At 49.8% G+C, this 14,749-nt stretch overlaps 1 protein-coding gene across 4 annotated transcripts in view; it reads right to left on the bottom strand.

Moving 5' to 3' along the window:
- Positions 1–1,882: 1,882 nt before the first annotated feature.
- Positions 1,883–14,749, bottom strand: part of CTNNBIP1 (catenin beta interacting protein 1) — a 49,374-nt gene continuing 36,507 nt past the window's right edge. For all 4 annotated transcript variants that reach the window (XM_069078837.1, XM_069078835.1, XM_069078838.1 and 1 more), the window contains one exon: positions 1,883–2,591. In XM_069078837.1, coding sequence (XP_068934938.1) covers positions 2,533–2,591 — 59 coding nt within the window. In that variant the 3' untranslated portion in view covers positions 1,883–2,532. The remainder of the gene's footprint in view (positions 2,592–14,749) is intronic.

Here is a 14,749-nt window from a genome sequence, read left to right as displayed (position 1 = left end):
TCAGTCCAATCCCTGACAAGCTATTAAAAACCTTTATTGTTATTTTTTTCCCCAACAGTTACATTTTTAGTCAAAAGATTAAACCACAGAAACACTTTCACTTTTCTTCTTCAGAAGATGAGACAGGTCAGTCGTCATTGGGGACACAAGAGAGATGAATTAGCTTGACAAGGGCAGGCCTGGGGCCAAAAAGAAACACACAGCCACTACACCCGGCGTCTCCCCCCTGGGGAGAGTACCTGAGGCGGCACTAGCAACTGAAACCTGACTCCAAGGGGACCCTAGTGCGCCAGGGGCCCTCGCAAGTTCACCTTTCGCCCTATGATGGGGATTCCAGCTGACCACACTGAGAATTTCTTGCACGTTGTCCTTTATAGGTGAAGATATTGCTACTGACCCACTCTCAAGGGATCTTGATACCTTCCTTCTGTCCCATTGGTGACATGGCCAGGCAGCCTGGCAAGGGTTAGGGGCTGATCAGTGTGTGGCTGTGAAAAGTTTATACTGTACCAAACTAACTGACCTTAAAGGGGTTGGACCAGAGATCGTGGCGGCCTCATTAGCACTGCTAATTGGCTGCTCCCTCTTCAAACGCTGGAGGTCATTAAACCACTGGCACTCTGCACACTCAGGCCTTGGTGGCTGGAGGCTGGTCCCAAGCCCTTGGGCAGGAAGTGCTGTTTGGCTCAGAGAGTCTCATCCACTCTCTGGGTGATGGGGTTAGAGCTAGACCCTTTATGACAAACTTGGGGTTGGTTTGGGGATGCGGCTGGGGCTTCCTCTTCCCTAAGAAAAGCTTCATATGGACTTGGCATCTTTTCCTAATTACTTGCTTGAAAGTACAGTCCTATGCATGCCACAGGAAGGCAGGCAGGAGAGACAGGGGCGCAGGGACCTTCAGGGGAAGGAGGGCCGGGTGGTCATGGGGAACTCCTGATCTAACACTGCAGGCAGGGACTTGGCACAGGACTCCCTGCTGCCTCTGCCCCAAGTCCTGGCTCTACCAGGCCTCGGCCTAGGGCCATGCACAGGTGGGGACTTAATAAATGTGAGCAGATGCTGGTGCTACCTGCCAAACTGGGAGAAGGCCCTGGTAGGGGCCTGCCAGGCAGAAATCTTGGCAACTATAGTGGATGGTTTTCTTTTCAACTCATAGGATCTTAAAAGGAACAGTGTAAACTGGGAGAACTTCCCCTTGGGGGAAAGGTCTTTAGGTTCTCCAGAGACTCTAGTTACTAGAAGACTGTTAGTGTAGGAGTGGGGTGATGGAAGCAGGGCGGGGGGGAGGGCGGGGGGAGAAGTGGGGTGGACCAAAGGCATCCCTAGGACTGTTGAATTGAGCCCCATTTCCTCAAATGGTCACAGGTTCCAGAGCCATGGGTCAAGCAATCTTGTGGGAAGGGCCTGTGTGCTTCACGTGGGGCCTCACAGTATTTAGTGTCCTGTACTCCTAATGTTGGAAGCAGCAGAAATCTCTAAATAAGGACTGAGAAGAGCCTGAGACCAAAATCTCCCCTCCAAGTAAGAAGTGAACACACACGCATGCTTGTGTACACACACACACACACACACACACACACACATACACACACACACACCTCCTGATGACCCCTGAACACTGACTTACAGAGCTGAAACACAGTCCATCCTGGGTCCTACTTGGCAACTGTGACCCCCATCCAGGGGTCCTTTTAGAGTTCTAGCTCCAGCAAGGGCAGCCACAGTTATTAATGCAAATACACTCTTGAGTTGGCTTCCCCCTGGGACCAGAGATTTCAAGCAGCAGAGGTGGTGTGGTTTTGTTGTTTTTTTGGGGGGAATCTACGGCTACTGGAGCCATGGAGGAGCCAACGGGAAATCAAACACATTGACCATAAGCCAATCAAATTTAAAAATAAAATTTAAAAGCAGCAGCAGCTATTTGTGTAATAAATATCGCAAAGCACACTCGGTTTTGTAATTTTTTTCAAGTCAAATGTAACAGCCAATGCCCCAAACCCTATTCTCTTTCCTCAGAATCAAGCTGTTGAGATCAGCAGAATACCTGAAACCAGTAAAAGAGAGAAGCGCTTTCCTTTCACCAGCCAATCAAAAGCTGTTTCCAGTTTTAGGCAGCCAATTAAAACCTTTTCATATTCCTAAAAATGACCCAAATAAAGCACCAAGGCATAGGAGAGCTTCCTGGGAAGTCCTATGCTCAGACAGCCAGGAAAGGGATGAGGTGGTGAAAAAGGCAGAAATAAAAAGAAAAGGTTTCCATTGGTCAGGATTTAAAAAATAACAAGATTTCTCCCTGTAGCTTTGAACCAATCCCATGTGCACCTGTACTGGTCTCTCCCTTGATAACACAGCCAGCTGAGGAGTGGGGCTGGGAGGTGCTTTCCAGGGAGAGGGGAGGGAATTGGGGGCCTGAGGACTAGGAAGGAGGGGGTGGGGGAAGACAGGGGACCCGGTTCATTCAGCCAGCTTCTCCAACTGGCAGAGCTCTCATGGCCCTTGGTGGCTTCCAGGGGGTTCCAGGATGCTTTGTAGCTACTGCCTCCTGTCCTCTGTCTCCGACCTGGAAAACGCCATGACTACATCCTCTGCACCTGCGTCACAGAAAAGAGAAGCTGTGTGAGGAAGGGCACCAGAAAGTGGTGGAGCTGGTAGCTGAGGAGGTGAGATGGCCACTGACATCTCAGGCTCCCTAAACGGGCCTCATCCAAAACCTCCCATGACCCAAGAAGCCTCTTCTGCCATTCTGACTCAAACTTTTCAGCACACTCCACCCTGCCTTGATGGGTCTTTAGGGGGTCCTGCTCCTTCCGCCTGCATTCCCTAAACGTCTTTCCATCAACAGTGCTGTGGACATGCCTTCTGGGGCAGAACCACATGAGAATAACCATGGCTAAGGACTGGAAGCCACTAACTTCAGCAGCAACCCTGGAGGCTCCAGGATGGGGATGGGTGAACTGCCTCGAAGCTTACTTCATTCAATCATTTATACACTTGCCCTAATTGAGTCAAAAATTGTGAACAGTTTCCAAAAGAATTAAAATTATCATAACCAAATTTAAAAAATACTCCAAATGACTAATAGGAGAAATGCAAATGCAAACCACTCTGAGGTATAACTTCACACCTGTCAGACAGGCAAAGATGGTAAAAGACAGAAACAAAACTATGCTGGCAGGGCTGTGGGAAGGCAGGCATACTAACAACACAAGGTTGATGGAGCTGAGCATTCATCCAACTATTCTAGAAAATAATTTAGAATTGTGTGAGAACATCCCATATATTTGGTGTTGTTTATTTCTCTTTTGGGCCTGCGTCTCCCTATCCCATCTAGCCTGGAAGGGCAGTGGCTGCTAACTGGCATAGAAGGTCTGCCCCTCCTCAGGCAGCGTCATTGCCCCCTGTTCCAAGGGGCTCCCCATACTGGTGCCATATGTAGTGTCGACCTTTGGCCCCACTGCAGCTCAGGGCTCCTGGGCTCACCGGCTTTATCCGTTCTAATAGGAGGGATCACAGACACCAGCTACCATGGTCAGCTATTCATACACTTTGACCAAGGGATCCTGCTACTGGGCAGAGAGCCAAAAGAAATCAGAGACAGAAAGATGCTAGCCATTTATGTAGCAACTTCAGTTTTGCAAAGCCTGTCTGTTATCTCATTTGATCCCCAGAATAACCCTGTGAAGGTGTTATTATTATAGAGGTGAAGTGACCTATCCAGGGTCACACAAGTTAGGAAGGGTCTGAAGCAGGACTATGAGGCCTCCTTTTTTTTCCTGGCTCCAAGTCCATGCTCAATCTACTTACCCCTCCTGCCTCTCCTACAAGATTCACAGCTGCACAAGATTTCACAATTATGAAAGATGGTTGATTAACGACTGAAATGGCAAAAAGCTAGAAACAAAGTGGGTGCCCATCTGCTGGGAATAGCTCCACAAACTGGAGTGCAGGAGGATTATGGGACGGCATTCGACATGATAAAGAGGGTGAAGTCAGGGAGGATTTGGGGAGGCGGAATGTTTCCTAAACTAATGCAGAGATGACAAGCAGATGCACACAAGAGAGCAGAATCCAGTCAAGTGACACTCTGCCCTTCAGTGAGGAGGGTGCCCTTTCTCCCTTCTCTTCTCTCTCTCCCCATGTGGTTTCCCCAGGGAGGACAGAGTGGAAGCTCCCCGAGGTTGAGCACTACCAAGCTTTTTCTGCACAGTCGTAATAGGCACTTAATAAATGCTTGTTTGAATAATACAGCCCAAGGTAGTTCCCCAGAGAAGCTGTAGTGGACTTGCTTCCTCTGTAGACAGGATGACCTACAGGTGTGTGACAGATTCTGCTGGCTTTACTGAACAATTTTAATGGGAGTGGGGTGGGAGGGGGTGGGGATGAGGGACAGTTATCAGTAATCACAGCGTCAGAAAAACAAAAAGTCAATAAAACATTCAAAGTAAAATGAATGAGGAAGGACTTGCAGGGTGGGCAAACAGAAAGCGACTGGGCAGCTCACCCTCCCCCCAGATCTTCGCAGCTTGTTCGGCCAGGAGTCTGCCTGGTTCCTGCACACTCCAATACATACAAAATCTTGTTTTCTGACTTTAGGATTCTGGTCTAGGCCTTCATAAAATCACTTCCTTTGTCGTATTTTCTATGATGGGCCAGCAGAGTCAAGGACTGGAGAGGAGGGGAGGGAGGAAGGACAAAGAGAAACAAAAATGTTCATCCACACCCACTCATTCCCAAATCTCTAGAAAGGCATTTTGTTCAAGCTCCAGACACCTGGAGGAAATTCGAGTCTTCCTCCCAACCCCCACTAAGGGGAGGAGGCAGGGAAGAGGAAAGTCCTTTGAGCTCAAGTTGAATTCCAGGCAATCTGACCCAAACTGCCCTCAAGGGCGACACTTGGCTGCCTGGATCCTCCTCTCTAGAGGGACTCTTAGCTGCTACCCAAACACCACCAGTCAGGCTTTTCTGGCTCATTTCTATTGAGCATTCAAGAAGGAATTCTTCCCTAGGAGGGGGAGGATTGGAATGGTGTGACAGAAAAGGCAACCCAAGGGCTGCCCAGTGGGCTGGTGGGGGCTGCTTGGCATGTGAGTGGGCGCTTAGAGGGCAAGTCCTGCCCCACCCCAAATTCGGTGTCCTGCCTCACTCCAGTATGTCAGAAGCTGGTTCCCCGTCCTCGCCAATGGGCCACAACAAGCTTCCTAGCTGTTTTCTGCTGTATTTGGAAAATCAGATTAGTGTCCCAGCACTGGGCTCAAAAAGCACTGCAGGGACCCAGTAATCCAATTGTCCAGAGTCTCACACCATCCTGTTGGCCTGTCCCTGATTCAACATCAGAACCCAAGAAGCTGCTTAAAAACCCGTTCTCCTGGGGCTCCAACCCGCCCTAGCATCTTTCCTATCCTTACAGAGAAGTCGCTTCTGAGGAGAAAGTCATTTGACTTTTTGAAACTAGGACTCCTTCAGAAGGGCCATCAAAGGCTCCTCTTTTTCAGGAAACCCTGCAGTCCTTCCCTTAGGATCCCAGGAACATACTGTTCTCTCCTCGTTCTGAGGACCACACAATATCACTGTAGGCACAATTTCCTAGCAACAGCAGAATCCAAGATTACATCATACTCTGCATGGTAGCTGAGCTGGTGACTTAACAGATGCTGAATTTGTTTCCATTTACTTCCTTCCTATCCCACTAGATAAGGAGAGGGGCTGGAGGCAGAGGGAAGATGTTTACTAATGAACCTCAGGGCAGTTAAGAGGAATCAGCAGCAGCAGCAATATTGGCAGTAAGCTTTACTCAGTTCTGCCCCTGCCTGCCTCTACCTCTCCTTGGGATTCTTCAGTCTTCATGCAGCTCTTCTCTGGGACACAAGGTCAAAAATAGCCTGGGCCTCTCCAGGGGGATGCTGGGAAGTCCGCAGCTAAGACCTTGCCAGAGGATCTCTCACCTGGCTCAGTTCTGGGGCTTTTCATTGGTTTCTTCAGCATCTGACACTGGCACATCTCTAGAGGGTGTTTTCTGAGCAAAGGAAGCAGGCACACTTGTCTTACACAATGATGGACAGTTTTTTTTTTTCTGAACAAATAGAAATCTGACGTGCAAGGAAGGAAGCTTTCCTCTGAGGGGTCTTAGTAGTTTAAGAATAAGTTTCAGTACAGTTTTCTTGAATTCACTCCTCCCTTCCACAGCCAAATGGTTTCTTCCTTTGGTGATTCCAGTCAAGGCCCAGAGTCCATGGATGTTACTGTGTAGGATCCCCATCTGATGCCAGGGGAGACACGGCTTCCATCAGGCTCCCTCCAAGAGTGGGGGGATTCCAGAGTTTTTGCTTATCCCATCTCTTACCTTATTCCTCATGGGCTTTTTTTCCCTTTTTTATAGCTCTGCAATAGGATCTCATTTCTTTGGGGACCTAATAACAAGGACCAGCTTTTCTCAGACCACCACCTCAATCTTTTTCATCATCCATCCAGTTGTGCAGGCAGTCCTGTGTCCTGTGCCAGGCTCCTGTATTCTCTGTGTTCCTCTCCAGGAAGCACTGCAGATGCAGACTCTGGTGCAAAGGGAGGCTGGTAAATGTTTAGTTCTCTATCAGGCTGAATTGGCCAACAGAATTTCAGGGCTGGGAATATTACTCTGCTTTCTTTCTTTTCTTCTTACTGGCCAGAATCTGACTGCCACCATAGTGCCCTCAGTCAACAAGCATTTATTAAGCACTTAGCCTATATCAGAACCTGTACTAAGCCCTGGAGACACAAAGATGGGCAAAATCAGTCTCTGCCCTCAAAGACCTCCCATACGACTGGGGAGACAATATGAAAATAACCAGGTACTGATAAGCTCTAAAGGCACAGAGATAAGAGGTTATCTCAGAGAGGAAGGTTAATCACAAGATTATAAATTTCAAAGCTGGAGGGGGAGCCAGATCATCTGGTCCCTCTCTCTGACTGCAGAAAGGCAGAGTGGCAGAGTTCCGGTTTTACAGAAAAGGCCAAGGGGGGGCCATTAAGGTCAAATGATGGGGGTAAACACTTCTATCAACTTGACCCTGGTCGTTCTAGGAGAGTGGGGTTGGCCCTGAAGGGAAGAGGTCTAAAGGTCATCACTGCTCCAGCAAACACAAACCCACTAAAGGATTAGACCAGTTAAAACTTCTTTATTGCTACTATCAACAGATTCTGTTTTTATTTGGTGATGCTGCATAGGGGACTATATAGCACTATTAGTGATATTCCAAGCCCCAGAGGGCCTCCCTTTGCCATCTGCCATTTCTACTCCTCTGAGTTTCAAGGGTGTGGAAGCAGGCTTCCTGCCGTTCACCTCCCCTGGTTCTATCTAAAGTCATTCTTGCCCAAACTAGCCCTACCCATTTGAGAAGGGCACCTACCCGGGCCATGACGCATTGTTTAAAGGTCAGTCTAAAGCCTTAGAAATGGAGACTGAGTAACCACAGGATGCAGAAACATGCCCAGAATTGTCCTCCATGACAGAACTGCTCTGCTTAGGAGAGATTCCTATGAAAGGAGTTTGGGGGAGAGAATGAGCAAAACATGCTTCAGGGCAGTCAGAGAACTGCCAGGTCTGCCTTTGTCTGTGCCTTTAAAGTCTAATTCTTTGGGGCGGGTAGTAGAGAGGAGCTGGGAAACAAGGGCTCAGAGGAATGTCACTGTTTGTCCAGAGAGCAGCAACCATGCATAATTCATCTCAGAGGCAAGAAAGACCTCTGGAGGCTGCTCTAGTCTAGGACTGTGGGTGCAGAATGAGGGCCCTTGTCTCTCAGTGATGGCCTGTCAGACGACCTGTCAACCTGCCACAGTGGGCAGGGGAAGCTCAGGTGTCAGACCCCGTGGCCTAAGGCAGGCCCCCTATGCTTCAACCCATGACCTGAGTTCTTGAAGTTAAAAGCGTTTAACCTGGACCAAAGAATGGGCTTCTGAGAACCCCCTGGCCAAAATCTCCCAGATGTCCTCATCACCATGGTAAGGGAGATGTGAGCTCGGAAGACCCAGGGTCAAATTCCACTTTAGACACTAGTCACTCCACTATTCTTAGACTCAGTTTCCTCATCTGTATAGTGGGGGTGGGGAGGATGGCCTTACTCACCTCGACAGTCCCTTCCAGCCCTAAATCTTCGATCCTGTATTAAAGCTATTTCCACTTTAAGGAAAAGTCAAGGCCAGTTTCAGTCTGAAGACCAGGCCTCACAATGGTGTTTAATTATTTTGTTTTCAATAATCAAGTATTTCTTTTTTTTCTCCCTAGACAGTTACAATTTACTGACTGCCCCAGTGCCCAGAGCTCCTCTCCTAATCTGGGCTCCTCACTAATCCACTGCTCCTACCAACCATTTCTCTCTGAATCAGGACTGGGGATTATCAGTCTTGTTCCCTCTATCCCCTCCCAGCCCAGCTTCTTCCACACTCAGCATTTATGGTCAAGTGAGCTGGGGAGGGAAAAAAAGATCAACCTTCCAGAGCTTAGAAAGGAAAGCTGGCTCCTGGCCAGCAGGCTGAGGGGCAGACAATGGGGTCATTAGCCTGTCTCCACAAAATACATCCTCAAGGTGGACATTTCCTACATTTCCACTAATTTAAGCTCAGAATAACAAGAAGGTAAAGGCAGATTCCGGAAGACAAGCACACAAAGCATTAAGACCAGGAGTCTCCAAGCTATGGCCGATAAAATAATTCTTGAGCCTTTGACACCTCCCCCCTTCACCCCACTCTTAACACTTACTCAGCTGTCTGCAGCATATTGTTGGGGATTTCAGGCAATAATGTGGGTGAGAATAAATGTTAACATTCTCCCTAAGGGCTGTTGAAATATGCAAATGTGTGCAACTGTACACAAAGCCTTCTCTTCTATAGCCCTCTCACTAGGTGGCCCTGGGGAAAATCCTAGCAGACTCTTTGGCCCTATCTTTCCTGCCCTCTCTTAGCTCTGCAGGGGTGCTCCATCACCCTTCGAGCTCATGAATCGGTGCTACTGCCATCCCATCTTTCATGAATGTAGCCTCCCACAGGCAAAGGGGGCTCCCTTAGCCAGAGCACATGGGGCCATACAAGCTGTCCTGTCAAGGAAGGAGGCTGTGCCCGATGCTAGCAGTGCTTCCTTCTCCCTCCGCCCCCCCCCCCCCAGGTCTTCAAAGCCAAAGCTGAATGCTCATATGTCATCTGTGTCTATGCATACATTAACTCTATCCTCAAAGACATCCATCCCGCATTGAGTGGCGGCTTGGGCCAGACGATGACCTCAAAAGTCCTTCCCAACTCTAAGAGTGGGCGATTCTAAGCCTCGCTCACAATGTCATCTGACTGGGCGCTGGAAAGCATCTTAGGGATGATATCTAACTCAATCCCTTCCTTTTATAGGAGGGAAAACCATGGCAGAGCAAGGTGAAGAGACTTACCAGGGCTCCCTCAGTAATTGTGCAGCCCAATCCCTGATGTAGAAGGGAGCTCAGTGGCCAAAATGTAGCAGCTGCACAAGAATCTCTGCTATGTGTAAGGTGGCCTTGGCCTGAAGACCACCCCTTCCCAAAGCAAAACCTTCAGGGAAACTTGCCCTAGGTCCAGCCTAAACATGCCCCTTGACACCTGGGTCCCTCCCTCTTCTTGCTCTCTCAGGTCAAGCAGAACAAAGCGGCTCTTCTGTCCCTGTGACAGATCTTCCGGCTCCCAGGGCCGGCCGAGTCTCGAGTCTCTCGTGTCTAGGCTCACAGTCCCCAGGTCCTGCCACCAATGGTCCTCCAGCAAGACTGAGCAGGTTCGCCACCTGGCTGTCCTCTGGAGGGAATGGAGCTCATCGGCGTCTTTGCGAAAATGTGGTCCTAAGCACTGGAGTGAATGCTGTGGACAGGTCTGACGGGGGCGCAGGCCAGCAGGACTGGCACCTCCTGGCCTCTCTGGAGCCCCAGACTGAAGCAGCTTCCCCAAGTGCCACAGCATATCCCACCAAGCATGCCAGCTCCTAAATCAGGAACACAAACTGCTCTCCCCCATTTTATACATGCTCCAATCATCCTTAGAAGGTCCAGTCCAATGCTCCAGCTTGGAGAATCTTTTAGAATCCTGACTCCTTCATGCAAATTTAATAAGAATGTTCCCTATGCCTTTATCCAGGTGCTCAAGAGCGCAGGGCCAAGGGCAGATGCCTAGAACACTCCCCAGAAAACCTTCCAAACAGATAAGGAGTCATTAGCCAGTGCTCCTCGGGTCTACCATGAACCCGGTTTAAAACCCCATCTGATCCAACTCTTCTCTAAATCCTTATCTTCCTCTCTCATCCACAAGGAGAGCCCAGACTCATCTGCTACTTGGGTGACCTTGTCCCTCCTCTCCCCCCACCAAAAAGGGATTCACGTCAGCCTGGCATGCTCTGTTCTTAATGGAATCATGGTCAACGTGGAGCAGTGCAGTGTCAGGGTAGTCAGGGTAGAGTGCTGGACCTGGAGTCAGGAAGACCTGAGCTCAAATATAGCCTCAGACACTTAGTAGCTGAGTGACAAGTGACACCACCTCTGCCTCAGTTTCCTCACCTGTAAAACAGGAACAACAGGAACAGCTACTTTCCAGGACTGTTATGAGGATGAAGTCAGATATCATCTGTAAAGTGCTAAGTAAACCTTAAAGTAAGCCCTACAAGAAAAGCTATTACTGCCTTCTAGTTGCTCAGTTTATTATCTCCAGTAAAACATTCTAGGATTTTACCAGGAAAAGGTAAAGTGGATTTGGACCAAATGCTATGGCCAGATGAACCCTGTTCAAAGGTCGCCTTTGTGGATCTGCCGTTGATGGGTCCCAAACTCACTGTTCCCCTGCACAGTCCCTGCCAATAAGGCTGTAAAGGTCTGGGTTACTCAGAAAGTGTGCCCCACCCTGCCTTGTGGGAGGCTGATGCCAGCCTGCCGGCCCGCCTGCAACACGGGGAGCCTCCCAGCGCTGTCGGGGCCTGGGCCTGAGTCGCAGAGCAGCCCAGCCCCATCTCACCACTTCTGTGAGCGCTCTCAGGAGATAAAGGAGAGGCAGAACCTCCAACACTTGCTTTTTCTTTTCTGATTTCAAAAAATATTAACACCACAGACTCCTCCTGCTCCAAGAAATAATAATAATATTAATAATAACTCACATCTACTAGTGCTTTGAGGTTTGCAAAACATAAATATCTCCCTTTTTCTTCACAACAATTGACAAAGAGGTCAATGCTAGCATTATTCCCATTTTACAGATAAGGAAACTGGGGCAGACAAAAGTGATGTGAACTGCCCAGGGTCACACAGCAAGGAGGTATCTGAGGCAGAATTTGGGGGGAGAGTGGGGTGAAGCAATCAGGGTTGTGACTTGCCCAGAGTCACACAGGTAGTAAGTCTCAAGTGCCTAATGCCACATGTGAACTCAGGTCCCCCAGACTCCTGGGTTGTGCTCTATCCCCGAGACACTTAGCCATCCCTGAGGCTGAATTTGAACTTGGGTCTTTCTGATTCCAGGCCCAATGGTCTCACCAGGAAGTGGCCTAGAAACAGGGGAGCCTGAGGGATCTCTGTAATTATAACTCTTCTTGCAATCCTCTTTCTTCATAAACCAATAAAAAATCTGGCCCTTTGGGGTTTTCTCTCTCAAGACCATCGTTTCATGTTAAACTCTTCATAGACTTCAAAAACTTAAGAGTTATTCTTTCCAACTAACAAGTTAAAACGCAAGAAAACTTTTTCAAGGACAGAAATCTCAGCACCAAGTTCAAGGGTCTCCCAAATTCCACTAGCAGAAGGTAAAACATCTCCTCAGTTCATCAGGGCCTGGTGAATTAATGTCAACAAAGTCCAACAAAAAACCCTTGGGGAAACTGTCCCTCCTGCATGCATCTTCCCCAGCCAAGGCCAGACAAGCGTGATGCCCACAGTCAGTGCTGCTGGCTATCGACAATGTCTGGTGCACTGCTAGCACCACCGAGGAAATGAACACGGTGCCAGGGCTGGTTGGGAAAGACAGAGGGCCTGCACAACTGAGTTACAGAACACCAAGCGATGGGCCTGGGTGCGACCAGGTCCCTGCTGAGGCAGGAAGTGGCATCTGTATGGTCTCCTCACTCTGCTCTGCTCTGCCTCAGCTCAGGAGCCCTCAAGACTCTCCAGAGGCTCCGCTCTCTCCTGGAGACAGCCCGATACTTCTGTTGCCATAGGAACAGCAGTCCCAGAGCCTCCAAGGTCTCAGCAGCCAAGGGCAGGTACCAGGCTCCAGGCCACTGAGACCCCTGGAACACCTGGGAGGAGGGGAGGGGATGTGGGGGAGTGTGGGGGGTGGCAGTCGTGGCCAGCTGGAACAGCTCCTGTCAGAGGCTCTGCATCTCTGCCATCATCTTATCTGGAGGAAATGGATTCAAATTCCCAAAGCCAAAACACAAGTGGAAGCAGAAGTGGCCCCCAAGGGCCAAGCAGCTCAGTGCATGACCCAGCGGAAAGAGCAAAGTCTGAGCAAAGAGAACAGGTTCTAGTCCCACCCTGGAAACTCCTGAGCTTTGTGACCTTGGACAGGTCCCTTCTCAACCTTCAGTCTCCTCATCTGTGAAATGAAGAGAGTGAGCATCATATCTAGCTGGACCACGGTTTAGAAGGGGTCTTGGAGGTCACCTCACCCAACCCTCTCCTTTTAGAGATGAGGAAAATAACTTGTCCGATGATGTGAGTTCAAATCTGGCCCTAGATGCTCCCTGGCTGTGGGACTCTGGGCAAGTCAACTTCTGCCTCAGTTTCCTCAACTGTAAAATGAAGACAATAATGGCACCTACCTCCCGGCATTGCTGTGAGTTTCAAAGGAGATATCTGTAAAGCACTCAGGACAGCGCCTGGCACACAGCAGGTGCCTCATAAATGCTTGTGCTCGCCCTCACCCCTTGTTCAAGGTGACACACAGCAAAAGGCAGAGCAGGGACCGGAACCCAGACCGTCTGAGTCCAGCACTCCTCTTACTGTGCTCCCTCATAAGGACGCTGTGAAAACAAGGCCTTCTTGGGGTATAGGCCACTGCGTGCACAGAAGGGCTCGCCACAGGGTATAGGCCACTGCGTGCACAGAAGGGCTCGCCACAGGGTATAGGCCACACCACTGTTCTGTTGTGGAGTGGACACTACCCATCCATGAGCAAACAATTATTAAACCCCTCCATGTGCAGACACTGCTTGATGTAAAAAGATGAAAAAACCCCAAACCTCGCCGCTTGCAAGGCTTGTGATCTCTTCTACCTACTGTGACATCTACTTCTGACACCTCCAGGTTTGGCCAAAGCCTCAGTTTCCTCAGCTAAATAAGGGCTGGACTGCATGGCCTTGGAGCCCCTGGCAGCTCCGCACTGAGGACCCAGGGCAGGTCCAAGGGCCGCTCGCCTTTCCCAGCGCAGGCATCTATTGTCCTTGGAGCAAACAGCGCCTCTCTGTCCCACACATGGGTAGGGATGTGCCAAGGCTTCTTCAGGCCACAGAAGGCAAGAGGTCATAGGCAAGGCAGAAGAATGCCAGGGGAAGGACCCAAGGGGAGCACCAGGACCTCGCTACCAACCTCACCACCATCTACATACCCTGGGCAGAGAATGGAGACCTGATACAAACTTGGGATGACAGCTGGGTTATGAATCTTTCCTTACACCCAATGTAAATGTGACTGTTTGGACCTTCCCCCCCCTTCTCCTGGCTCGCCCTCTGGAGCCGGGTGGAACAAGGCTTGCTTCTGTTAAGCCTGGCCTCTCCAGGCTGAGCAGCCCAGGTCCTTCCTGGAGTCTCCATAAGGCTCTTTGGTGTTTCCTGACCGCAGGACAAATCCCTCATTTGGGGGCCCTGTTCAGCATCATGCTCTCTCTGTGCTAACTGTCCCTGCAATGCGGAACTGCAGGCTGCTGGGTGGGCAGTCCACGCTCCTCTGCTCTGCTGTTAACTGTCTTCAGCCTGGAATGCTTCATTCTGTCACATGCATTCGGAAGAAGGCTGGCACAGGGGAAAGGGAGTTGGGAGGGGCAGGAATCCTGGCTCTGACTTGTTAGCTGTCAGACTCCAAAGAAGCTCTGTGGTATCTCGAGCCCTCAGCTTTCTTGCTGGTAAAATGAGGACACAACGACTTGCCCAGCCTGGCTCCTCAGGCTCTCATGAGGAAAGAACTTGGTAAGCTGAAACGTGAGCTGCTATCTGATGGGTGCCCTGAGACCTTCAGCTGCTGGTCCTCATGAAACTGCATGACCCACGCTGAGAAGGCCAAATGCAGGCTCTTGTCCATTTCCATGAGGCCAGTGTGAGGGCCAGAATGCTGATCTGGAGCCACTCTGCCCGCAATTCAGCACATTCTTTGCCCTTTCTTCAGATTGTTCTTCCTCTGAAAGTCTACTTGTGTGTGCATACCTTATACCAAGCCCTCTCTGCTGAAGCCTCAGTGTGTATGTGTGTGTGTGTGTGTGTGTGTGTGTGTGTGTGTGTGTGTGTGTGTGCGCGCGCATGTACACTGGGTTGTACGTTTTTATTATTAGGTTACAGGTAATTCTTGGGTAAGTGTTGATTAAAGTCAAAGAAGATTAATTTCTTTTCCCAGAGGCCCTGCAATCCTCACTAGGCCTGTCCTCACTGATTTACCCAGACACAAATTCAAGCCTGAGGTTTTTTTCTTGGGGATGGCCTTCCTGTTTATGATAGGGGACCTGAGCTCTCTCCCTGCCCAGCCCCCTGTGGCTAGGCCCAGGCCCAGGCCCAGACCCTGTGAAGCAGAAGCAACAGAAGCAA

This window comes from Petaurus breviceps, unplaced genomic scaffold (assembly GCF_028583685.1).
Source record: "Petaurus breviceps papuanus isolate PSGF00001 unplaced genomic scaffold, PetGlider_PUasm1.0 91041, whole genome shotgun sequence".
NCBI classification, from domain to species: domain Eukaryota; kingdom Metazoa; phylum Chordata; class Mammalia; order Diprotodontia; family Petauridae; genus Petaurus; species Petaurus breviceps.
The sequence above is the reverse complement of the archived record's forward strand: the minus strand, read 5'-3'. Positions and strand labels throughout refer to the sequence as shown.